Consider the following 26,659-nt stretch of genomic DNA (forward strand, 5'->3'; position numbering starts at 1 on the left):
TAGCCTTAAGAGTCATTACATAGCCTTTAGCAAATCCCATAGTATAGCCTTAAGAGTCATTACATAGCCCTTTAGAGCTCAGGATGTCTTTGACGACAACAGTTATATGACCAACGTAACTCATTATCTTTCAAAAAAGAAAAAAAAACGGATATATCTAAATATTACATGTTCAATCGATATCCATGCCACAATAATGGGGTCAAATAAAGTTTGTTTGACATTCTAGTAAGCTGGCAAATTGTACAGAAAATAGTGTGCAACTTCATTTTAACACAATCCAAAGTGACAAAGAAACAATAAAATTCAGCAAATGAGAAGAAAAAACTAGTCATAAACAAGTTTACATTAACATCCTGTTTTTTGGGTCAATAAGGAAGAAAACCATTAAGAGATAAATAGGAGAATATAAGACAAAGTCAGCACAACTACTCTGCTCTAACAGCAGTTTACATACACATCTCCATAAGTATCCATCTACTGCACACCCATTCCCACTTTTGGGTCTCTTCAAATGAAAACTATCTTCCCATACGGTGTACTTGTCAAGCTCCATATGCACGAAACCAACCCAATGCTTATGATCAAAAACAAAAAAGAATGGGAATCTTTCGATCCGATCCTACCCGCATTCATGTTCTGTATGAGCCTGCGATATTTCTTCTGTTTCTTCGAAAGCTAATAGATCTCATAAACTATGCTTCTTTAATTGTTGGGATTTGATGAACTCTTCTATTCTTGCTTTCAGTTCGACATTAGGAATAAGCATATCTTGAGTAAGGTGAGATCGGTTGAATGGATCGCTCTAAAATTGTACCCAACATAACAGAATTGGTAGGGTCAATAGAAGCTCTTTTGGGGGTACCATCGAGGGTAAAATAGAAGTGAAATATAGCTAGTAGACTTACATTATCACTAAGAAGGTGTCTTTGAATTACAGGTCGATCAACCGTAATTTTAGAAGAAGGAAGTGTCACTGGGTCCTTCATCAATGTATACTGTAACATAAGAGATATATCAACATTAACAAAGGATCTATTACCATTTCGATCAGAACAAAGAAGGGATTAAGACAAGTGACTGAGTCTTTTGGTAAATTTTTCCACTTTCGACAACGTACATCAATGAATCTAGCATGAATAAAGATTATTATGCAGCGAGAAGCAAGACATACCTGAATTGGGTCAAGGAATTCGTCTGGTATATCCCCCAGCGTGGCTTCGGCATCCATTGCCTCTGAAGCTGCAACTTTGGCTTGGGCACCGAGTTCAATAAATTCCTGTATCATTCTACCATCTTCACCTATTCTACGCAAAACATCTGCTGCTGCAGTGAACAACTGGTGCAGAACCAGAAATTGTCATATCACCTCAAATCAATTGTTAGTTTAGAGAAAACAAGAGAACCAAAAAAGAAATGGCATTGTGCAAAATTTGAAAAGGAATAGGTATTTTGATGTAATTACCTGTTCATTGTATGATCGCCCATCCTTCGAAATTGCAGCTGGAAAAATATTTTCTCTGTCTCCCCTTGCTAGATGAACGTAAATTTCGACAATCTTCAACCAAAACCGCCCAGTATATCAGTAAGGAAGTGCACAGATTCGGGCAAAATGAATAAATGTAACATTGCGCCAGTGAACAAAGTCATGGTTTCTAAATTCTAATAGGATAAATCATAGTCTAACTAGCTGGTGGGATCTCTCGAACTTGCTGGTCCTGCCATTAAGCATGATCACCAGACGTCCTTGTTGTATTTCAATGATGCTATGAATCTTTTAGGACGTATGCTGCCCTCTTGTTAGTTCGTTGATTGTCAGTGAGCACGAGGAATAAAAGACGGAAACAGGAAAAATTATAAAGCTCTACACACGACAAGTAACTAAAAACACATTTATAATACTAACCCGCTTTAGCAATATCTTTGGCCGAAACTCATACTTCTCAGGGTCTTTTAGAGTGAGAGATTTTCGCTGGGGACCGACAAGCTGTAGTAGAAAGTAATTGAGCATGCTGGCCACTCTCTCAACCTTGAAAGAAAAAAAATAAGTAGTCAGAGAATGACAGTCAGATGTGACTGAGTTCAAGATACTAACACCTTATAACCTAAGTACTAAATACCTAACAGCTAACGGAGCATAAATGTGTACATCGAAAGTAGGAAGGTACCAACTTACCATTTCCGGAAGAAGGAATGGAACTGTAATTTGTTCTGATGTAAATGCTAGCATACCAACATCTTCCATTGCCAATTTCATGTCAATTCGGATAATCTAGGAATTGCCAAGAGATTTAATTCCGTTAGGTATATTGTATGCATGTGCAGTTTGAAACAAAAGAAGAAGATAATCAGTGAAACAATTTGTACTCACGTTCTCTTGAGAATGGAATTGCCGGGTTCTCTCTTGCCTCTCTTGAGGTGTCCTCTGTCCCCATTCTGTAATATTTGACATCTCCTTTTCTATCTCTTTGAGCTCGAGGATTCTGTTCAAACTTTCATCGAGAAGAAATATACTGTCGTTGACCAAGAAATTCAAGAAGTTCAAGTAAACCCCTTTCTCTTCTTCTTTGGCAATCTGGAAGAGTAAGTATACAGAATGAAGAGACAATTTCATTACTGATCAAATCCTTTGGAACTAGAGTGATGAATTTGAAACATGGTTTGATAATATCATTAATATGAAAAAGGATAAACATACATATCAAGAGAATGACATACCTGTTTCCAAGCATTACGGTGGCTAGGAACCTGCCACAGGTATTCAAGAAGCTCGGCAATATTATGGCGGATATTGAACTTGTCGTAGAACTGCATGGTGAATCAACAAATATAGATCACGACCAAGATCAATGAATTTTGTAGAGAAAAATACGAAACAGAAGTACAAAACATTAGAACTTCTATAACATGAACACTGCTATGGGAAGAAAAAGTATACAATATCGATCTAGGTGCCAAATAATTGGATACAACCTGAAAAATCGTAATATGGGGATACAGCAGCACAAATGCATATTTTCTTCTCTTAGTTTCAAGTTATTTATCTTTACCTATAATTTCTTAGTTTTGCTTGAGAAATATTTAATAGACAAACAAAATTAAACAAAAGCCCAGTATTTTTATAGACCAACATAATTTATGCAAGTACTGAAGTACACACAATTATACCCCCCATTGAAGTGTCTATAGGTATCGATCTGAAGTTGCCGTTTCCAACATAGCAAAAAATACTGAACAGGGTATCCATGTTACATACATAGCAGATATATGGAAACAGAAAGAATTTGAATTCCCCTTACCAACATTGCACTTCAAATGATGAAATAATTTTGGGAAGATCGACACAACGTGGAATTGCGAAGTCCACATTTATATACTTATTTTGAGCAAAGATTGATATCAGAGGAGTTATCTGAAAATGAAAATCCCTCTCGCAACTCCAAATTACCTGTGTATGAGAACCAGTGAACTCAATGTCGACATAAAGCTTCAAGAGATTTCGAACAAGATACTCCATAGCTAATTGGTGTCCTTCAAAAAGAGAAGACGTTGACGACGAACCACTGCACATCAAACACAAAGATATATTGAAAATAAATAATACAGCAATAGCGACCATTTGAATGAAGCAGAACCAACCACACCTTCTTTGAGGCATCCAACAATTTAGGACTTCAACCATCTTTGCTCTGAGATATGGGTTTCTGATATAATCTGGGCTTCCCATGAACATTATAATGAAGTTCATAAAATCATCCTAAGAAAGAAAGAAGAATATAAGATTGAAAGATGAGGAACAATTCACAGGAAGTCATACCACTTGAGTACAGAAAAAGTGAAACAACCAATAGTAGCTTACCAGCAACACCCCATCCAGAGCTTTAGGTATCCGAGAGGCAAAAATAAGTAATTCCATTGCATCTTCAACAAAATGCTCAGGCATACATGCGAACTCCATTGGGCAGGGTGAAGGCAACGGCATTTTAAAACCGCCTACTAGGTCTACTAGCCAAACAATCATCAAGCGATAGAAGGACAGCGCGCGCTGAATAAATGGTCCATCCTTCAAAAGAATGTAAAAAATTAGATCCAAATTCCAAAAAACATCTAATATCAGATGTTTAAATGGGTGACCATTAATTCAATACACTATCATATCGCTACACATTTCAATACTTCATATCTGATAATATTTTCAACTAAAATATTAAAATTAGAACATTTACAAGTTTTCTAAGAAAGAAAGATCTTGAGAAAGTAAAATTAAAGATCTGATACTAAATCAGAAGATAGCTCAGTAAAAGATTACTGATTGAGTACCCTACTTAACTCAAATCTACGTAAGCAAGCGCATAATAATTTAGTACAACATATACAAATTCTGTAATTAAGAAAATGAGAGACAAGTAATTCAAGATTCCAAGACCGAACTCGGAGTATAGCTCAATAAATGATGATTGGTCATTTGGTTGAATACTGCACCAACTAAAATTTGTAGAAGTGCATACTGATATGAAATAGACCACTCAAAATCAAGTACTGAATTTGAGTATATGTTCATAAAATTAGGTAGTTGGCAAAATGTTGGTTGTGATTTGATGAACAGCTCATTCACTAGCATTTTATATCATTATTTGCATATTCTTTGATACTCCCCATAATTGTTTTGTGATTCCATCATGCGCTAAACTTCTGATGACTGATGATACAGTGAAAATTTGCCAACTATATTATACTTTGTGATATGACAGAATGTTAACTTTCTTGCCTTTTATTGTAGGGAAAACTATGTATTCATTGTTTTATGCTTCAATTACTGACACAATGAACTTGTAACTGTAAAAGAAATTTAGTAATACTTCATCACCAATTCAATTACAACTCAATAGAGTATTTACGCCATTATGCTGAGCTTGGAGAGCTACACAGACAATTAACTTTGCTTAATCGCTTATTTCACAAAATTCATTAACATAGTATAAGGGATCAAATATTTGTAGATCCTACACCGCATTTACTATATTCATCTGGCTATGTACTAATTGGACCATATATTAGCAATTAAGTGAACACTACTAAGGCATAAATGGGATTTGAATATTTGCGAGTTATCAAGCAGAGCCTTAGTGATGAACCAGCCAACCAGGTATGGCAGCAGGATTAGATTGGGTGTTCAGTGAAAATCTCTCAGCCATCAATCAGAAAAGAATCTTCAACTCGTTTGACAGTTTTTTTTTAAACTTGGTGTAGGTACTAGAACAATTTATAACTACAAACAAATAGATATGCATCACTTTTAATAGCCAGTTAATAAATTGAGAGATCTTGTGGAGGTGCAATACTAGTTATGATTTGAAAAGACATTGAACCATCATGAGTGTCACATACCCTCAGTATCTGAGATTCATAACAGAATTTCTCCTGCGAATATAATTCGATATCTTTCTCAATTCGTTCTATCTCCCGTTTTCGCTGTGGAGATGGTGTTTGCTCTTGCATTGATTTCATTGAGGAAAGAGTCTCTTCACTCCGAGATATGTCCTGAAATGTATTTTACCAAAATTAAAATTTTATCACAACATATTGTACAAAGTTCCAAACACAGGATGTTCCCTGACTCAATCAAAAATCTGATACAAAGGTGCTTGCAAATTTTGAAAGAAATCCAAAAAGACAAATGGAGTTCAAACGGTTTCTTGTTTCATATGCGTCGATATATATTTGACATTTACCTGAACTAGATGCTTAAAATCAGAAAATGCTTTAAGTAGGCCTAAGTTGAGCACCCTTGCAGTCATAAAGAAACATTCACAAATAAATGTGTATTTAGCTTTCCCATTACAGGTCATCATTGGCTTAGCTTTAGTGAGGACAGAAGCTAAACCCATATTATTGCCAGAACTGGTGGCTTCTTCCGATATTAACATCCGATCATCAGACTCCATATTTTCATGTTTTTCTCCATCAATCCATGATGTAGCTTCTTCTGATGATGCGTGGAGGGCAGTTAAACCTCTAGCAAAATTAAATTTCACTGATCAGAAACAGCTAAGACAGATGTTTCAAGGAAGATATGGTTCAGTCACCCAAAGGGGTATAAAAATACAAACATAAAATACCTCACCTGAGATTTAACCGACTACCATAAAATACATATTTGGCATCAATTTTATCCCTCTTAGTCAAATTTGCATCTAAGAATGGTTCGCAGAGACGAAGCATGACAGCACTGAGATTCACAAACATGCCTGAACTTGCACAAATTAGTAGATCAACCTGCAGAAAATAGAAGGGTAAATTGTGCTTCATAATTGATCTTTCAATATTGCATACTCTTATTACCTATTCTCCAGTTCTTTATATTCATAAAAGAGAACGCACAAGTTAGACAAGGAAAATCCCGTAGTTAAGTAGACAACGATAAAGACCATCCTTGCGTCATCTCTTTCTCAATACCTCAACTATATATGATGCTGAAACAGATATTCACCTGTATGTGAGCTCTTGAAGAATTTTTGTTGATGACATGTGCAAGATACTCGAGAACATTCTCCCTGGAATCATTATTTTTCAGGAGAGTAAAAAGAACTTGCCCAACTCCGTCATATAAGTTATTCATGAGAGTCTTAATGGTTGTAAAGGAGGATAAAAAATCAGATGGCCGACGAGTTGCTGCATCCGAGAAACACTGCTGGCTGGTTTCCAGTAAGAAAGAGGAAACATAATCAGACAATTACGTAATCCAGATAACCCGATATAACAGGACACATCAGAAGAGCCTTCATAAATTAAAGAACTAGTAAAACAACACCGAAGGTGACCGGACAAACTAAACAGACCATGTTTTCCAACTAACTTCCAGTTAGATAGTCTAACTAAATCTCAGAAAATGAAGGGATAAATTTGCACATAGAAAGCAGCATCATATTAAGTCCTAATATCTATTCGTCCAACAAAAGGAAGCCATACTAGCAATTATGTCCTCCCTTTTGTCATCCAACCATGTTTCATCTCTAAGACATAGACTAGAACCAGTGGCCAGAAAAATGGGTATTGGCTAAACTAGAAGAAAGTGACTGATAGACGTATCCACAACCCATGGGCGATTTAAGAAGAGGTGAACTTGAGGTTATAAAAATGTTACACTTGATCTTGATGTGCCTATACTTGTTTGGTTGTTTCTGGTTATAAGTTATCTAGCTTTCAATGGTTATTCAATTCTGTTCCATTTAAAAGAGAACCATCATAACATATTATACATTGACATGTATTCAGCTCAATAACTAACTGAAGTTTATATAGCAAATCTTGAGGAAGTTTGAAAAATAACAATGTAACATAAGAAGAACTCTCACCCAACATCTGGCTCGCTTTTGAAGGTTTCATGATCAGGAAGAGCACTGACATGAAGAAAAGGACCCAAAATGCTCGTCATCTCAAACGCACGCCCAGTAATAAAAGTACCATTAGGCAACCACCATCGGCTATTCACAAGAGCTTTTGCACCATACGGGTAATTAATTAACATCATCAAAGCTCTTAAGGGTTGTTGAAAATTCCCAAGTGCAGATACTCTAAGAACACTTCCCCTCAAATTCTCATACAATTTGTCGAAAATTGGATTCAAACTATCAAAATCTGAATCCCTAAAGAATTCCTCTAAAAACCCAGGTGGACAAATCACTCCACTACCACTACCACTTCCTCCAAAAGCATCTATTGAACTTGAAACTTCAGAAAATATCAATGGCAGTAATGGAGAAACTGATGATTGACCTAAATTCCTACTAGAATCAGGAAACATATCAGGATTACCAAGATGAATCCTACAATATGAAACTGACAATTTTTTAGCTTGTTTAACAACAGATTCCATAGCAGATCGAAGATTTTTATCTTTCATATTAACAATCTTAATTCCTTCATCATGAGCACGACGATAACATCCAAGTAAGTAAGTAAATGGTGGTTCAGAACCAATAAACTCACCTGAAAGACGATCAACAACAACCCTTTCCATTAAATCAATAGATAACAAAAGTGGTTTACCTTCACTAAGAATTTCAGCTGCTGTCATTTCTAAATAGATGATTCTACTATCCTTATTATCCATTGAATCAACTAGGGTTACTAGAAAAATCTTCCTAATAATTATATCTTCTACCTCAGCGGGAGATCGTTTCTGAGTCGTCATCACTAAAATTGAGTAGATAAAATATGAAATTAGAAATCAACAATTTGATGACTAGGGTTTTTAAGGATCAGATAGAACAACGCTAGGAGTACTAAATAGAATAGGAAATTTTGGGGAATTTGATGCGAAATGAAATAAAAGAGGAAACTTTGATACAAGAAAATTCTTAGGCATATGACCCAAGGAGAATTAGGTGGATTCTAGAAAGGGTTTTTTTTTTTCAACTTACCACCACCCTAGGAAACAAATGATTATTTGAAGTTAGCCCTCTTTTTATTTGGTAATTGGATTTGCCCCTTCTAATAATTAGATTTTTAGGAGTGTTAAACTTTTCACCTGGGATCAAATTACCAATTTATAAGGGTTAATCCCATTTGACCCCATTTGTGACTGACTAAACTATTTGACACTTACATTTGTCTAACTTTCCAATTTGGCCCGAAGACCATGATTTCGTTAGCCAAATTTAAGAGTTATTCATTTTCTACTTTTCATTTCAACACTTTTTCTTCTCTATCTTTTCTCTTTTTCCTTTTGTCGAAAAAAGTTGTCGGGAGGTGGTTAACCGGATCCATGGGGTTTCTAGTCTAGAGAGAGGTGAAAAAAAGGTGAAGATGGTAAAGGAGATGGTGGTGGTGGAAGAGAAGCGAGAAGAAGAATAGTTGAGGACATCCGGCAGATAATTTGCCACTTGTCGACGACTTTTTCTGACGAGAAGAAAAATAGAAGACATTAGGTAAAAAAAAAGGTTAGTTGTGTTTGGGGAAGTTATACGACACGAAAAATTGTACAAAGTCTGGACCTCCCTACCTTCTTAAATATGTCTAAGTCGACTAAATCAATTGGTAAACCACTTCCAATAAGAAAAAGAGTAAAAAGGATAATTAAAGTGGATGATGAAATAGATAAAAGGGGAGGCGAAAGGAGGGTTGCTCGACTGAACTGGGAAGGGGAAGGGTGATGGAGGAGAATTTGTCTCTCCATCTTCATCCTCATCTCTTGTCGAAGGGATCAAAGACTGAAGGCTCAGTGGTCACTTCTATGACGCGGTCGTGAATTCCACCTGAATGTATACAGGCAGCAGAGACGATCTCTCTCGTGGATGACAAGCTGATCACCATGGTAAGCGAATTTGAGAGAATCATGCTTAGCAAAGGCGAGTCTTCGGGTGATGGGCACCAAGTCCACGTCATCGATATCCTGGATTCCCCCAACGTATTCCCAACTCGGCAACTCCAATAACTTCTGCAGCACATAAGAACCCGAATGCACCCACCATTGCCCCTGCCTTGCCAAATTGCCAATTGGTGTTGATAGCACTTAGGTTAGATCCACTTCCATCCTTGTTTGATGGGGTGTCATTGGGACAAAGATTGGCAAAGAAGAAGGTGAAGTGGTGCATCAAGATGAAGCCAATTGGGTTGTCAGGTAGAGTCTAGTGATGGTAAGGTACGGTCGAGTCAAACACGAACACTGTTATGAAGAAAACCCCATCAATTAAAGAGTTGTTTCCGGTGATGGTTGTTGAGATTGATCTTCCTCTCCTTTCTTTAAAACAAAAACGGGTGTGTGCAAGTAATGTAAATAGGCTTAGAATTCTCGGATTTAAGGCGGATTGCCCGTAAAAGTGTGCAACCTTTGTATAATTGTGTTATGAGTGGGGGTGGAGCTAGAGAGCAATAAGGTTAGACCCGAAACTTATTCTAACTGTTGTCCTAAACAATGAAAATAATCTAAAAGCCGAGGGACCAACCTTAATATGATGTAGAATAAGTCTAGACTAAAACATCATTGCATGAACTAACCTAACTTGTTTCCGATGAGGCTCATACAAGTACAAATGATGCTAACCAGATTCATGCCAGCTTATTTATATATGGTGGGATAACGCTAACAACAAATCAGAGTGGCGCAGCGGAAGCGTGGTGGGCCCATAACCCACAGGTCCCAGGATCGAAACCTGGCTCTGATATTCTTTTTTCAACCATTTTTCTTTGCCATAGTCGGTTTTTTACAATTCATGTATACATCTCTCTAAATTGTTACTTTTTTTTCGACGACTAGTGTCTTCATTGTTACTGCTATACCAGTACAAGAACAACTAATCATTTTATTTTGTTACAATTGGGTAAACCCGAATCCTTCTTCTATTTTAATTTATAATTAGAACCCATATAAACACAATAAATAGCCTCATATCCATGAAAACTTAAATTCAGCTATTGAAATTTCATTACTTCATCAAACACAAGAGAATTCCTAAAATTTCAATCTCCAAACACACCTCACATAATTCAAACAGAGTAGACTATAGAAACCACATTCTTGATCTAGCTAGCCCAATATAAGAAACCGACCCGTTATCAGATAAACTACGCCTGCCCATCAGCCGATGAACAGGGCCAATGGACTACACCGAGTACACATTCATTCAAGATGATCATGTGGTCTAAGAGACAAGAACATAGCAGCACATTGACGAAGTTTACGTTCACTATCATCGCCACCGTTACCACTACCACTATTTTCCCTTACTTGAATCATAGGACCTCTAGTCCTCAACTTGTAACGGTTCCAAGCAAATTGTATATTAACAGCACCCCAAGTTCTCCAATTTGATGAATAATATCTCGCCGTTCTTTTGAGTTTTTCATTAGCAAATTTGTACCGAAAATGATCTGTAATATAACGAAGATGGTTGGCGTCAAGACCGAAAGCTTCAGTTGATTCGATACAAACAAATGTTGCAGATGAAGCAGGAAGACGATCCATAAATGGACGACGAAGACACCATGAAAGTAGTTCATCTCCTAAAAAATTTCCAGGGCCTAAATTACATGTTGCTATAACTCCTTTACTTAGTTTTTGGTTACTTTGTAATTTCCCTCGAACTATGAATATCATTCGTTGTACTGGATCACCTTCTCTAATGATCTGCGTAGTTAAAAAAATATATATAAATTTTCATTTCTGATATGAAATCTGACTCGAAGTCTTTAGTCAGTGTTTTACCTTTTCATCTTTGGTGAAAACGAGGGGCTTAACTCGGTCACAAATATTATCCAATATTAAATCATCCAAGTTGTGGAACAAAGGTACCTACACAAAATATTACCTTGTCAAAGAGGTTCATGAAAAACTGTTGCTGAAATGAGAAGGCATAAGTGACAGTTTCTTGACGGAATCGTTGTTAAAACCCTAGAACGTAAAATAACGATTACCTTCTTAATTAGATCTAAGCAGAGATGACGCTTGATATCACGTCGAAGTCCTTCAGGCAAGTCTTTGATCAACTCCATTTCGTCTTCTCCTCCCATGGCTGCCCATCTTTGTCGTTCGAAATGGCGAACTCTTTGTCTTAAACGTGACGGTAATTGTCTACGTCTCATCCACCATTCTATGTCTCTACACCTTAGTTGCATTTTCCGTTTCTTTGCCATTACTGCGTGCAGAAATACCTAAAAAAATCAAATTTTCAAGACCGATTAGTTAAAATATTCAAGGTCAAATCCTCTTGAAGAAAAATAAACATTAGTTTAAATAAAGATTGGTAGCAAATACCTGAATGTTACCGATCAAGAGAGTGAAGAGTAACAATCCACTAAGAACAATAACGATACTGAAAATCACTTCTAACCAATGGCTGGTAGGTTCGAGATCGTTACCAAAAGTACTAAGAGTCATTAAACCCCAAAATATAGGGTAAAGGATCTTGACAGCTAAAGAATTACTTGAAACAACAGGGAGTGCCCAATTATAGATACCGTAACGAAAAGGACCGTTGCCGTTTAAACAAACAGGAATGCTTAAATGAGAAGTAGAATTATTTCCACAAGGATTGTTGATGGTATCAGTTGATAATGGAAGACGATAACAAACTTCTTCAGAGCAAGATAACGAGAGATTACAGTTCATACTTCTCTCACATTGTTGTCTAATACATGAAGCTACTCTCTGAATTGCAAGTACATACCAACAACCCCCTGCTACCTGCGTTTTCAAATTTAACCAATTGACAATCAGTAGAGAGACTGCAGATATCTTTCAGACATTTGTCGACAAAGATTTTTCCGAAAGGCCAAGTTGAAAATCAACATTTGTCGACAAAGACTTTCCCGAAAGGCCAAGTTGAAAATCAAAATTAGATAATTTTTTCTTTACTTACATGAGAGGCAATGAAGTAAGCAATGAGATTGAGGCCAAAACCCCACCAGATAGTCCCAAAAACATAACCAGTAACCTTTTGCATTCTTCTCATCAAGCAAATACTATGATATACTTTGGGGAGGAATTGAAACAAGAAGATTATTAGAAGGATTGTCATTATCAACTTAATCTTCTCCTCCCTTATTAACTTGGGCACTACCAACCAAAACACTGTCTGCAATCACAAAAAAAAAAAAAAAACATAAAAACTTGTTTAGAAATGTTACCAAAGATTAATTATAAGATTTGCTAGGTTTTGTTTCTAAGTAATTTAGGATCTAATCGAGATTAATTATAAATCTTTTTATTAGAACTAAAAATTTTATGGTTCCCTTTCAGAACCACCCCCCCACTTATTCTCTTCACGCCAATCAAAGAGCGTCGACGGTTATAAATTATTATTTTTCTGCCTCCTCTCGTAGCCATCACTGGCCGACCACCACCTGCCCCGTCGTCTTTCTCTTCTTCTTCTCACCTCACTTTCTTTTTCTCTCTCTCTCTCTCCCTTCCTTCTCTAGTCCGAGGGCTTCCTTCGTCGGGAAACCTTTTATGGGCCACATATTCAGTCACCTGACCTGACCCGCAATCCATCATGGACCGACAATAGACAGGTTGATGGCTCGAATGACACGATTACATGTTATTAGTGGTGTCATTCTTTTTCTTCTTCCTCGCGCGTCTCCTCTTGCCATCACCTACCACCACCTCCACCCTCATCTCTCTCTTATTTTTCCATCTCCACTTTCTTCTTCTCTCTCCTCTCCCGTCCGCTCTCTTTTTCTCTAATCTGATCATACAAAGGGCTTCCTTCGTCGAGAGAACCTTCATGGGCCACGTATTCAACTGCCCGATCTGCCCGGTAATTCGTCATAGGCCGACATTACATGGGTCGGCAGCCCGAATGACACCACTAACTAGTACATGGTCAGTATATGGAACCAAAATGGTCAGCCCCCACTTTTTAGTTTTTACAACAAAAATAAAACTCTCAAACAGAAAGTAAGAAAAGAAGCTTTTTCATCTTCTTCCTCTATGAAATTAGTTTGTTGTATGTACTAACCTGAGGCACGGGTAGAATGACGAACACATCAAACCAAAAACCTTTAAGTGACCTCACATAATGAGATGCTATGGCACGCGCGTCCCACACGAGTTTACCACATCCAACCACAAGTGATTCTCTTGACACGTAAGCTAACCTAAATTGTAACCATAAATGACATAAATGTACTCCGTCTACACACGTGCGAAGAACCGTCACGATTGCAGCTAATCCACCATCCATATATAAACATGGTGCTCCATTTCTTCCTATCGAAAGCGCATAGAAAAATAATGGATCAATTGCTAATGACATCGCACGTGCCAGTAAAAAAGCACGGTTCCATTTTTTGACGTGTTTGGTTCGTGGATCTAGAACCGTCCCAAATGGTCCTTTTAGCGACCGTTGATCTCTAGTGATTGTTGTTGTTGTTGTTGTATTCGAGAATAAAGATCTACGGTTCTTATTGAAAGATATCCATGAAGTAGAATTAGAAGAAGGAATTCGATTATGAATTGGGACTAATGAAGAACCAGCTGATGCTTCCCATTGAGGAGGATGAACACGATCACAACTAGTTGAATGAAAAACAGGAACACCAACTTGGGTACAAGCATAACATTCAATTGAATTTGTGATTGGATTAATTTCTTCTTCATTACTTGTTTGAATTTGATCTTCTTCAATTGAATTTTGATTATTTGATTCTGGGTTTCTTTGATTTCGTCTTGAAAGTCCAATCCACCTGTAAAAAAAATCATCAAAATTAGTAGTATTAAGGTAATCAAAAAATGGGTTTGGGTGAGTGGGAAATTATGAGAAATTTATGATTACCTTGAGAGGGAGATTTGGAATTCAGGAAGTGAAGGCATGGTTGAAAGAATGAAACCATGGGAGAAACTCAAGAGAGTTAGAGAGAGAAAGAGATGAGGTTATGAATGATGGAGAGGGTTGTAATATATAGGAAGAGGTATAGAGAGAGAGAGAAAAAAAGTGATAACAGTAAATATCATAAACCAGAACAAAAAAGAGAGGGAGAACAGTAAATTCAGACTAGTATAGGGAGATATAGTTTCTGTATTGAGAGGCATGAAAACAAAATCACATTTTTATACTTTTCTTTCCTATAAATATATTTGTGTAAGAGAGATGCTAGAGTTACAAAGAATTTTGACAAAAAAAGTTCCCAACTGATGTGACGGGTGTAATATTCATCTCTCAACGGTCTAGATTTGGTCAAAGTTTCAAACCACACCCGCCACATCAGCTGGGAACTTTTTTTTGTCAAAATCTTTTGTAACTTTATCATTTCCCTTTGTGACATAAAAAAGATGCTAGAGTTACAAAGGATTTTGACAAAAAAAGTTCCCAGCTGCTGATGTGGCGGGTGTGATTCTGTAAATCTTGCAGGCTTAGTTTTAAGAGGTATCATTTAGATTTGAATTAAAAAAGATATTTTATTAATTCAAGCACTTTCAAAAAAGTCGCAAGGCAAGGGAGGACGGAACCCCACTTCGACTCACCGAGGAGAAGGTAAGTACTGTTATATAGTTTCTTTTGAAGTGATATAGATCAATGCCTGGACTGGGGGGGCGTCGGCCCATGGAAAAACATTTGCATTTGAATTAAAAATAACAAGTATTTGGATAACCATAAAACATACTCAACATCTCCCTCATTTCAACTCACCTAGACGGTCAGTTATCACAATTGTCGAATACAGTCTTCACAGTTGTCGATCGCATAGCGATAAAACTGTCAAATTTTTATCGACTAAACTATAGTAGTCCGTCTTTGTCTCCCCGGTTCCTTTCTATCAAAGTCTTCCATGGGAGAAGGGAAAGGCTGACTCAGAGAACTTCAAAAAAAAAAAAAAAAAAAAAATTGATACCCTTTTTTTAGGAGGAGATGTCTCCCAAATTTTGATATCTCCCAATACAAGAATAACATCTCCCTATAATAGTTGCAGAAGGAGAGTGATCAGAGAGGGATTCACAAACAGAAGAGAGGTACAAACATAGAAGGTCTGCCATGTTGCACATGAAGATGTCTGTCGTGATGTTAATGACAGCTCTACACTTAACCAACGTGGTAAAATTGTACTCTCTTTTGTTCTTACCCAAACCTTACCCGCCTCAATCTCACTTTCGTATTCCAATTTTTTAATTTTTTAATACAGTAAGGTTCGAGCTTTAATATATACGTGAAAAATACTTGGTTATTCTTACCATAATACATTATCTACACATGAATTAGACGATACTTTTCATGCATTAGTCCAGGTTCCCTTAAGGTTGGCATGTTAATCACCATTTATCACACAAAAAAAGAAGTTAACAACATGGACAAAAGAAAATTTGTCAAAGACTAATGTGGAAATTTGGTTTTAATCTTTATCAACAACGATTGATTTTTGAGGGTTTGATTCTTCTACTTGCCTAATTTTAAATATTATTGCACATCACATGTCAAATATTGTGAATATTTGTGATTAAAAATGGCAAAGAAATTGTGAAATATTATGTCATTTGAACACAATTATTTTGTCTCAATCCTCTCAACAAAAGAAAAAAATCCTCATCTAAATGAATATGTCATTTGAGCACATCTAGATTCTTCTTGAAGGTGTTTTAGGGTCACACATTTCATTTGAGTTGGTCACTAGGATTATGATCATATCTATAAAACAAAAAGGACAAGAGAACAAAAATAATTTAAAGGAAAAGAATGTATGTGTTGAGAGCTCAGTCCTTAGTCCAAAACTCCATTATTGTTTTCAATAGAAGGAAAATATATTTTCAAAGGATTGGAATTTGTGGATATACTAAAATATACATAAATGAATGGAGAATGGATAGTCATGGTTATATGTGTCTCCTCGAAAAGGTTTATAAGTAGAGAGATATAATTCTTACATATAGGCTCTACTCGAATTTCTAGTGTTTCTTAATTTCCCTATAGTTATGTTATGCGAATTACATTCCATTTAAACTCATTGAAATTAAAACACAGAAGAAGTATCTAATTAATGACATTAGAATTAATGATTTATATGGAAATGCTTTTTAATTTTCTTATGTTCTTTTATGAAATGGAAGAAAACAAGAATACATTAAATTGAGAGATAAGAAGTGGAAGATTTGTCTAAGAGCATATCTTTGGCTTAGGTATTGTCTTCATCATGTATTTGTTTGATTAACATTCCTTTGTGGTCGCCAATATTTGCAAATTTTAGAGAGGGAATTTTTGTATGGTGTCACAATCTTGATTGCCACTTGATACTAATACTAATAGGTTAGCAAAAGTTTGGCCAATTCTAAATTTGTGAACTCCTATTCGTTAAAGAATTTTTGGGTGTATGGCCCATTGAAATGCGAATCTATGTTGAAGATAGCAAATGAAGCGTGCATGTGGGCACCATTGAAATGCGAATCTATGTTCATAACTGATTTTATTTCTTCGGTTACCGCATCTACTATGTACTTCCGGTTCTATTTTTGACAATCTAATGAATAAAATTTTATTATTTTTGATAAATGTATCATTATGTTTCGTAAAGTTTGCATAATTTATTCTAAATTAGTCAAGTGTTTTCTTTTGTTTTCCCTTTCTTGGTGGTTGAGCTTGCTCCGACCTGTAATAAATATAAATGTTGCATAGCATAAACACTTAGATACAATATATATAACATTATACATAAATTATGCATACTTTATCATAAATTACAAAAAGTAAGATTTTCAAATAAAACCCTAAACCCCAAAAATTACATTACATGTTTAATAAAGTATGCGTACTTTGTTACTGAAATTTGTCTAAATCTCAAACAAAAGTAAGATTTTCAAATAAAAATTAGGTTTTTACCGATTATAAACCATTACCAAAATCAAGATTTTCGAGTCAAACCATAATATTTTTTGTGAGTAATCATTACCAAAACGATGAAATACATTGTTTTCTGATCTATTCAAATTCGATTATTTAGGGTTTCGGTTTTGAAAAGATTTGAATCTGGATTTTGATTCCGAAACGGTTGAGAAAAGAGAGAAATGATTGATTCATATACACAGATTCAATAAAAGATGTAGACAAAGGATAGTATTTCATCGTTTTGATTCAAATTCGATGTGCGTACGATTGTTTAGGGTTTCGGTTTTGAAAAGATTTGAATCTGGATTTTGATTCCGAAACGGTTGAGAAGAGAGAGAAAGGATTGATTCGTTGCTTGTTTTAAATCCCATAAATCACGCTGGAAAAAGATGGAAAATACGCTTTAACCCCCGACTTCATTAACACCCGCGTGTTTTGAACGAGGGACATGGACGGTATGTATTTTGTAAAGTATGGATAATTTCGTCCATTAAGCAAAAGGACTAAATATCAATGTTTTGAGAAGATTGGATCATAAATCTTTTTAGAAGATTATTTTGGACCTTATACCCACGGACCCTTGGTTAAATTCAAACCCCAAAATTCCATTTAAGGAGCTTATGACATTAACACTTTTTTTTTTGGGCATTGACATTAACACTTTTTGTCTTCCATATATTTCAAGATGGGCATTGGGCAATGCTTTTCTCCTACTTGAAACCTTTTTCTAGGTTATATTTAATGACTAGGGGGTTGTTGAGTTACCCTTAAGAATTTGGAATAAGGTGATTAGTGACCCTCTTATTTGTCCTTCATTTTTAGCAAAAGAGTGTAATTGATTAATGAACCTTTTGGATTAGATCATTTAAAAAGGACATTAAACTTTTAAAATAATTTTCTTAGATTCTTTATTATGTTAAATATCTAGAAAAAAAATAAGTGAGATATCTTTGTGAGTAATAATACATATAATAATGTAAGGACCTACATCTATTGTTTTTTTGTTGAGGAACCTACATCTATTGTTGCCATCCGATTTTAGTAGTGGGTAGTGAAACATTCAAGATGAAGATCATTACAATTGCTCTGTCTCTCTCTAGTTCAGACACACACACACACACACACACACAGATATATATATCTATTATCTATTATATAAAACAGAAGGGAAAACGATGACTGGGACAAACATCCTTTTTTAATAAAGCATATTGTTCAGAAGCCCTTTTCAAAATTTAAAATATAGTCCTTCGTATAAATAAAGTTATCTATTTAAAAACAATAATCGTTTCCTTCTTAGAAATTAAAATAACTAATTTAAGAAATAAAGAAACAAAATAAATTTCAAGGGTTAAAAAAAGAAATTGAAATCTCTCTCTCCCAATAGAATAGTAACTAATTTAAGAGAAAGGTAATATAAAAAATAATAATTAATAAAAATCTCTCTCTCTCAATAAAATATAACAATAAACAGAAGGGAAAACGATGACTGGGACAAACATCCTTTTTTTAATAAAGGATATTGTTTAGAAGCCTTTCATAATTTAAAATATAGTCCTTCGTAGAAATAAAATTACCTATTTAAAAAACAATAATTGTTTCCTTCTTAGAAATTAAAATAACTAATTTAAGAAATAAAGAAACAAAATAAATTTCAAGGGTTAAAAAAAGAAATTGAAATCTCTCTCTCCCAATAGAATAGTAACTAATTTAAGAGAAAAGTAATACAAAAAATAATAACTAATAAAAATCTCTCTCTCTCTCTCAATAAAATATAACAATAAATTTCGTAACATTTGATTGATACAAGTGTCCGTGCCGTAGGGCACGGGATATACACTAGTATATATATATATATATATGAAATTATGATTACGTGTCTAACAAAATTGTCTACAATCAGATTAGAATTGTTTCAAACTAGTTCTTATTAGAGTAAGCAGTTGGAGGTTTTGAAATACAATAACGTAATTTGGACCTTTACCTTGAGGTCTTTACTGAAAACTCCCTAGGAAAATTTTATATAAACAACAAAATGAATGAGGTTCAATTACATTAGAGAGAATAACTTAGGAATATTCGTTGTAAGTGTAAGTATAGATAATAGATTTTGGACATATTGGAGATTATAAAAGAAAAGGAAAGATTACTACTGTATGTACAATAATATACTTCACGAATTTGACATATGCTTGTCAACTTCTTAGGTACAAACCAAGTACAAATGCACAACGAAAACAAGCAAACTAAAGGAAAAACAATTTTAAACGTAATTATATGCATGATTACGAAAACATAAATACAACAAACATAACATTATTTTTCTAAGAATCGAAGAATTTTTATATTATCTCTCTACTTCCAAACTTTATGTTTTAGTTAGTAGCTACTATACTCACTAAACCCCTATATTTCGTTGTTGTTGTTGTTTTTCTGTAGGCGTATTAAGTTCAGTTTTTTTTTTAGGGAAAAAGTTCTTGTACCACCCAACTATGACAAACTTAACAGAGTTATCTTTTCAAGCTTTAGGGTATGATTGAATTTCATTAGCTATGGCCATCCAACTTTGCAGAGTGGGGACCAATGACAGCATGACACCTGCATTTTGGAAGTGGGTCATACATCAATTGACAATGCAATGAGAAGCCACGTTATGTTTATATAAACATCCAGAAATTGGTATGGTTAAAAATAGAAGATTTTTCAATTTCATGTGGTCACAAACACAATATATAGAACAAAATATACGGATGATTATGAGGTTGTATTATTGGTTGTGGTTGTCATTTTCAAAGTTTCATTCATTAGGATGAGCCAATTGTGGTAGAGAAAATATATTGTGGCGAACTCACATACGACTCTCAAAGTCATTTGTAGTGTGTTCTTTAGAGATGTTCAAATACCATTTTAAGTTCCTTAAATAATTATGTTCTGGCTTCATTCAGAATTATAAAATTTTGAATCGATATTATCCGATCCTTTGCCTTTTGGTCGGATATGGCCTACCGGAACAAGGCTATCTACGTCCCTTAACCCTATTTGCATAGGCTCGTGCACAGATGCCGGTTCAAAAATCTCTAGGCACTGGTCCAACATTAGGTTCGGTAATTTGTTAAAGTGGACAAGAGTATGAGATTTATCTAAACAAATCCAGACAGTTGGGGTGTCTGTAGCAAAATTTTATCTTCGATAATGTCACCTAAGTAAGTATATGGGCTCTGAAAGCCAAAAAGTGTACGCCCAAACTTGTTACTAGGAGGTTAATTTTGATCAAGTCTTGATACCTACCCCAATTGCCATGAGTAAAACTCGAAACAGGCCAGACACTCCATGCGAAAGAACTAAACATGTCATGAACTCATGCTAAAGGACCCTAGACATGCCATTTCGAATCACTAACTAGATAACAATAAAATCACACATTTTTAATTGTAAGCCGCCGCCTAAGGTAATTCAAGAAGGTAAACTACAACATTATATTGGAGTATTAAACATAAATAGAAGAATAAGCCGACAACATTTATGTGATAGACAAAAGCTAGTGCGAAAATTTAGGCAATCAAGTCTATTTTGCAGACCTAAAATGCCTTGTATGTGCTTTACCTCCTTTCGGCTTCAACAATTCCGTCTATGAATTGATGCAAACAAAGAGTTTGCAAATGGTAAAAGGGTAGTTGATTATGCATACAATTGGTAGTGAGCTAATTGAACTGAACAGTCAAAGTGAGTCAAAGAGTCAAAAGGGATTGAATCCCAAATCTAAGTCCCTTTAAACAAAATTAATATTGAAAAAGAAATAAAAAGAGAAAGAAAACTCAATTATGGTTGAATGGTCATTCTCCTTATATTTATTTAATCTACCTAACTTGATCAAACTTCCTTTCTTAAAAGAGGATCCAAGGTACTTTTTCCTATTAGTTTTTCTTGTTTTAGTTAATCTACTTAGGTTTCATTTTGTTGTGTTTCTTTGACTACAAAAACAAAGAAGATCATTTAATGGTTATTAAATTGCAACTACTATTATGACAAATAGCTAGAGATAAAATCAAAAGCACTTATTTCTCTCCTAAAGTGGAAATCACTTTATGAAAACAAGAATATAAAAAAGTTATAAACCAACCATTTCTCCTAACTTTGAAAGTAATTAGAATACCAAAAAGCTTCTCACAAGAGTAGTTGAGCAATTGGTTTTTAGTGAAACTTAATCCTCTGTTTTAATTTTAGCCTGTGTTTAAAGGAATGCAAGTTCTCTGCATCTTATCATTTATATATACAAAATGTAAAACACTAATGTTGGATGTATCACATATGTATATAGTGCGGCAATTTATCCAAATTTCGCTCGCTAATTCTAGCAGGTCGGACAAATATTACTCATCTCCAAACTTCAAGCGTCCATGTGCTTTTTCAGACTCAAGTACCTACGAGCCAAGAGGAATCAGACTTCTATACATTGTTTCGCTAACCTAGATCAACCTCAAATGATATAACATAAAAGAGGGTGGGATTGAACCTAGCAACTTATAAGAAGGCAATATTCTTAGAAAATAGTACTCAGTAAATGAATATAAATGGTCAGGAAGATGTCGCATCAACTTCATAGTCAAACTTTGAGTAAGACTATATAAGTATTTATGAGAACTAGTTTTCTTATCTGCGAGCCTATAGCACTCATTCATGATCTTGTATAAAGTAGAGAAAACTTCTACTAACAATTACGACGCCAGTTTCAAGTTCCAACCATTTTTGTATTGACCCTTTAGCTTGTATTAGGTTTCAATGTACAATTAACTAAAGAAAATAAGAAATTTGGACTTTCTTGATGGATGTGGTTGACTTCAAAAAATTTTAATGGTGAGATTGCGTTTAAGAGAAAAAAAAATTTATGAGTTGATTTATTCGCGTTGGAGGATTATTAAATAATCCACATGAAAGATGACAATGGATGTGGAATAGATCCACATAGTTAGGGCAAGAAGTTTCTTCCACTACTATGACCAATCAGTCAAAAGCAAACCCCAAAATATTGGTTACTAAAGAGCAACATAGAATATGAGAGTTAGATTCAATTTCGATAGAACATAAAAAATCATGAAAACGTAATTTTTATAAAAAGTATAAATTTCATATTAAACCTTGTCGAGATGAGATAGTATCTAGTTTTAGGATAATCTGAAACATATTTATATTCAGATATTGCACTATGGGTAATGGGTTCTGTTAAGCATGCCCACAACCAAGGGAAATAGATGGGTTTGTATTCTCAGTTGTTGTAAAACAAGTAAGCAATTCCATCCGTGGTGAGAAAGAGTGTGGGGCTCCCATTAAGACGTTAAACACCCTTCACTCTCTTTTAAAATCGTGAGGTTCAAGTGTCGAAGCGGACAATATCACTAGCCGCCCAGAAAGCTGGTAGGCACTAATCTTATAACATGGGTAGCATTTGTAGCATAGGAGTATATTTTGAGGTGGACCCAAGATTGTTTTCCCCACACTTCAGTTTCTTCCATACACAAAAAGATAACATATACTAGTACTATTTAATCTTCTTCACTTTATATTAATAACTTTTACAGTTTCTTTCTTTGTGGGGATTCTGATGAGACTTCTTTCCTTCTCTCTAAATTTCAGTTTTTTATTGATGATCTCAACAAACACGCAACCTTCATGACTTGTAAATTTCCCTTACAAATCCAAACCTTCAACTCTTGCTTATACAATTTTCTATCATCTTTAAACTCAAACCCTTCCTTTCTGGTGAAGTAAGTTGCAGAAAGGTATAATATTCACTTGTTCTTGTACCAACCTGTATTTCAATTATAATTAGTCACCAAAAAGGGGTTTTATTTTGTTTTTCCTTGAAGATATCACATGGGTTTTAATGGAATTTAACTTCCATACATTTTTTTTTCAAGCATTTTCATGCTTTTTTTTGCAGAATCAATGAAGTTTTTTTGATATCTTTCTTCTTCTTCTTCTTCCTTTTTAGTCCTGTTTTTTTGTTCAATAAGGTTAGATAATAGTGGGTTTTGTTTGTTTTAAGTTTGCTAATTGGATTCTTTAATTTGAAGATTTCTTCTTTGATAGAGGTTTCAAGGGTTTTATTATTCTTCATTTTGCAACTTGGAACTTCATCAAGGGTGTGTTAATTAGAGATTTCCTTGAGCTTTTGAACTTAATCTAACATAAATGGGGCTCCTAATCAATTATAAGAACAATGTTGGTTCCCTTGTATGATTCATGGTAATCGCATTTCTTTCCCGCACGCTAAACATGTATTTGTCGAAATATTTCGAATCTCATGTGTTTTCTTTAATGGTGGATTCTTTTCCTTTTCATTTACTATCCATCAATGGTATAGGAGGAAGAAGTGACATACTTCTAGTCTTCTACTAGTTACATTTTTTATTGTTTCTAACGAAATTTTGCTATCGTGATATTCTACTCTTCCTTGTTCTTTTTATGCACAAGATATAGATTTATTGATTGATTTCATTATTATTGAGCTAGATTGGTTAATGAAGTTCAAGAACAAGATATTTGTTTGACTATTGAAATATATCATGCCTCTTCTGTTTCCTTTCTTAGTTTTTTGCTATTATTCAGATGGGAATATGAACTTCTTCGGAAACTAAATTCCTTCTTTCAAATTGTAGATTACTCTGATATTGTTAAAAGAAATATTGTTGAGTGTGGTCTAAGATCGTCTTTCCTTTAAGATGTTAGTTGGGATTGATAAGATTAGGTTCTACTCTTCATTACCCAAAAGTATCTAACTTTTCCTTATGAGCTAGAAGGCTACTAAGCTTCAAAATTTGCTTGAATCAAATGGTTTGGTTTGTTCAGAATAGAACTCTTCCAATTGAAGTGTATTGATATATTTTAAATCATTCCCGAAAAATGTCGAGAAGGTCACTGAGCCGAGACTATTTTACTTTCGGTTGCAAAAAAGTTTAAGCCCATAGAAGACAATTTAAACTACTCTAGATTGTCGTTTTATTTCTTGAAATACGTTGTTTGTGTATGACTACTTCTACGACATTTACTTATTCGATATTTCACCATTTCAGCCTTGTCTTATGTTGGAAATTTGATATTGTGGGTTCATTTTTATCGATAACTGTCGAACGGAAGTTCCTAACACTTGCTTAATTAAACCCCGGCTGCAGGTTTTGAATTTGCTAATTTGGTAAAGTCTTTTCTCATTATTGTTGTTCATGGCCGAGGGAAGGTTTGACGTTCAACCAACCCCCGAGAAAACTAACCTGAAAGATCGTAACATGAGAAGGAATTCAACAGGCACAAGGAAAACAAGCACGCCAGATAGCGGAGAAAAGATAATCCCTCATTATCTTAGAGCTTCTACTGGTTCGTGCCATGACTTGTGCAAACATGGAAGAAATCGAGCTTTTGAAGAAATCGAAAAACTTCCAATTCAAAGAGGAAATAGAGTGAAAATGGTTGAAAAACAAAAGCCAGAGAAGAATTTAACTCTGGTTGATAAGAAACCACTTTTCAAGCCCAAACTTTCTTCGGGTAAAACACCCGAAACCATCAAGAAAGAGACAACTCATGTTAAGAAAGTAGATGTTTCTGCAAAGCCTTCATCTTCTTCGAGATCAAAGCCCATGACAGAGAAATCATCTGCTTTGAGATCAAAGCCCGTGGCAGAGAAACCATCTTCATCTCCATTAAGTTATTCGGAAAGTGTCACAGGAAGAAGAAACGGCAGTGTCAAGACAGGAAGTGTTTCTGGGGCTCCTAAAATTGGTCGGAAGAAAGCTTTGGTGCTACCAAAAGCGTCAGTGTCGCCTAGACTTGTTACCAGAGTTGCTGGCTTAAATACCAAATATAAAGGTCTGAAAGCTTCATCTTCTCCTTTGAAGACTCAAATGGTAACAAAAGATGAATCTAAGCTGCTCAGTGATGAAAAGGTAAGAGAGAAGACATTGTATATTGTCGAGCCGAAACCTGAGGACGAGAGTTTAATACCCTCTTCGACATTCCCATCGCGTGAAACAGAAGTAGAGGAAGAACATCATGAAGGAGATGGAGAAGAAGAATATGTAGATTCGGACTACACAATCGATGAGGAAAACGAGATGCTCTCAGAGAGCGACGAAACCATAAATGTGAACCAATTGGAAACTTCAACTGAGGAATACAAGAAGGGAGCAAGAAAAAGAATTCAAGATGAATATACGAAACTGGCAGAGAAGCTGAACTTCAGAAACGGAAAGGTTGTTGATCTTCGACCAGAAGATAATGGTGCTCGGAAACTTAAATTCAACAGAGGAAGAGTGTTAGGAAACAATCAAAATGTTGAGAATGCCACGAGGAGAAGGTTTAGGAGAAGGGAAGTAGACGGTGGAGACACAAACAATGGTAGGCCGGAACCTGAAAATATCACTCTAAGGCACCAAGATGTACAAGGAAAGAAAGATACCCAAGGTTTACTTAATAATGTTATTGAAGAAACTGCGACTAAACTTGCCGAAAAAAGGAAGAGCAAGGTGAAAGCTTTGGTAGGAGCTTTCGAAACTGTTATATCCCTGCAAGAAAATAAACCTTCGGTTACTAGTTCCGCTTGAGTTTTCAGGAACACGTTTCTCTATGTTTTTTCGTTACCCATGCATCGATCTTGTAAAGAATTTGCTGTAAGCTTGAGGTTTTAAGATGACAATGGAGTGAGATTGTCTTGTGAAGATGTAACTTTGTAACAGAGTGAAGAGATTTGTGAGTGGAGAGAGGTTGAATGGAAGAATTGAGAGTGATTTCTTGTGTGTTAGAGGTTATTTGACATGTTTTTAGAAGGAATGGGAATTTTACTAATACTAATGTGGTATTTTTCTTAGTGTAAAAGTAAATTGAGCAAAAATAAGAGAAAGTTTTGTTTGTTAATTGTAATTCGTAGAAAATCTCTGTGGTTATAGGATATCATCTTCTCCTATAACCTATTGTTTGAGCTTTTTCGGCGGTTTCGATGCCTAGCTAGATTGGTTAAGAAAGAAGCTTGTGGTTTGGGACAGGTCTATGCCGAGGAAAAACTTTGTACTAGGCGAAAAAAAGAAGTCAAAAAAGGATGGTGGATCTTGGTGGCGCATACATCAAGACAATGAGCTTATATTGAGCCTATACACATGAACCCTTGCAAAATTGGGCTGCTTGGGACGCCTATAACAGATATTGGGGTGATGGGGTGCTTTTAAAATTTCCCTCATTTCGCTTGTGTTCTTTTTGTTTGCCCGTATATATCCCTTATAGACATGAGTCTTCGAAGCAAACTAGTTAGGGGCTCACCGACTTTGAACACTGTAAGAGAGTATTAGAGTATTTCCGACTTCTTT

The 26,659-nt window shown here is 35.2% G+C and overlaps 3 protein-coding genes and 1 non-coding gene across 4 annotated transcripts; 2 read left to right on the top strand and 2 right to left on the bottom strand.

Annotated features, from left to right (window-relative positions):
- Positions 1 to 314: 314 nt before the first annotated feature.
- Positions 315 to 8,524, bottom strand: LOC147553013 (U-box domain-containing protein). The gene is made up of 16 exons (XM_086667267.1): positions 7,356 to 8,524; positions 6,491 to 6,695; positions 6,125 to 6,276; positions 5,733 to 6,015; positions 5,389 to 5,541; positions 3,860 to 4,063; positions 3,645 to 3,757; positions 3,449 to 3,563; positions 2,719 to 2,808; positions 2,372 to 2,575; positions 2,177 to 2,272; positions 1,907 to 2,029; positions 1,466 to 1,558; positions 1,175 to 1,339; positions 909 to 998; positions 315 to 805 (listed from the first exon to the last, which is right to left on the bottom strand). Exons 1-16 carry the CDS (start codon positions 8,192 to 8,194, stop codon positions 689 to 691), a joined length of 3,042 nt encoding a protein of 1,013 aa, XP_086523393.1. The 5' UTR covers positions 8,195 to 8,524; the 3' UTR covers positions 315 to 688.
- A 1,570-nt stretch (positions 8,525 to 10,094) lies between these two features.
- Positions 10,095 to 10,166, top strand: TRNAM-CAU (transfer RNA methionine (anticodon CAU)). The gene has a single exon. It is a non-coding gene; the product is annotated as a tRNA-Met (tRNA).
- Positions 10,167 to 10,392: 226 nt separating this feature from the next.
- Positions 10,393 to 14,617, bottom strand: DND1 (Cyclic nucleotide-regulated ion channel family protein). Its single transcript, XM_086665046.1, has 7 exons — positions 14,277 to 14,617; positions 13,461 to 14,187; positions 12,360 to 12,575; positions 11,756 to 12,184; positions 11,416 to 11,652; positions 11,207 to 11,293; positions 10,393 to 11,128 (listed from the first exon to the last, which is right to left on the bottom strand). Exons 1-7 carry the CDS (start codon positions 14,312 to 14,314, stop codon positions 10,622 to 10,624), a joined length of 2,241 nt encoding a protein of 746 aa, XP_086521172.1. The 5' UTR covers positions 14,315 to 14,617; the 3' UTR covers positions 10,393 to 10,621.
- An 8,153-nt stretch (positions 14,618 to 22,770) lies between these two features.
- Positions 22,771 to 26,213, top strand: LOC147553016 (uncharacterized). Its single transcript, XM_086670011.1, has 2 exons — positions 22,771 to 23,089; positions 24,482 to 26,213. Exon 2 carries the CDS (start codon positions 24,530 to 24,532, stop codon positions 25,901 to 25,903), a length of 1,374 nt encoding a protein of 457 aa, XP_086526137.1. The 5' UTR covers positions 22,771 to 23,089; positions 24,482 to 24,529; the 3' UTR covers positions 25,904 to 26,213.
- The last annotated feature ends 446 nt before the right edge of the window (positions 26,214 to 26,659 follow it).

Source organism: Eschscholzia californica, unplaced genomic scaffold, assembly GCF_041429995.1.
Source record: "Eschscholzia californica isolate CP2 unplaced genomic scaffold, dmEscCali1.0.p SCAF_3, whole genome shotgun sequence".
NCBI lineage: Eukaryota > Viridiplantae > Streptophyta > Magnoliopsida > Ranunculales > Papaveraceae > Eschscholzia > Eschscholzia californica.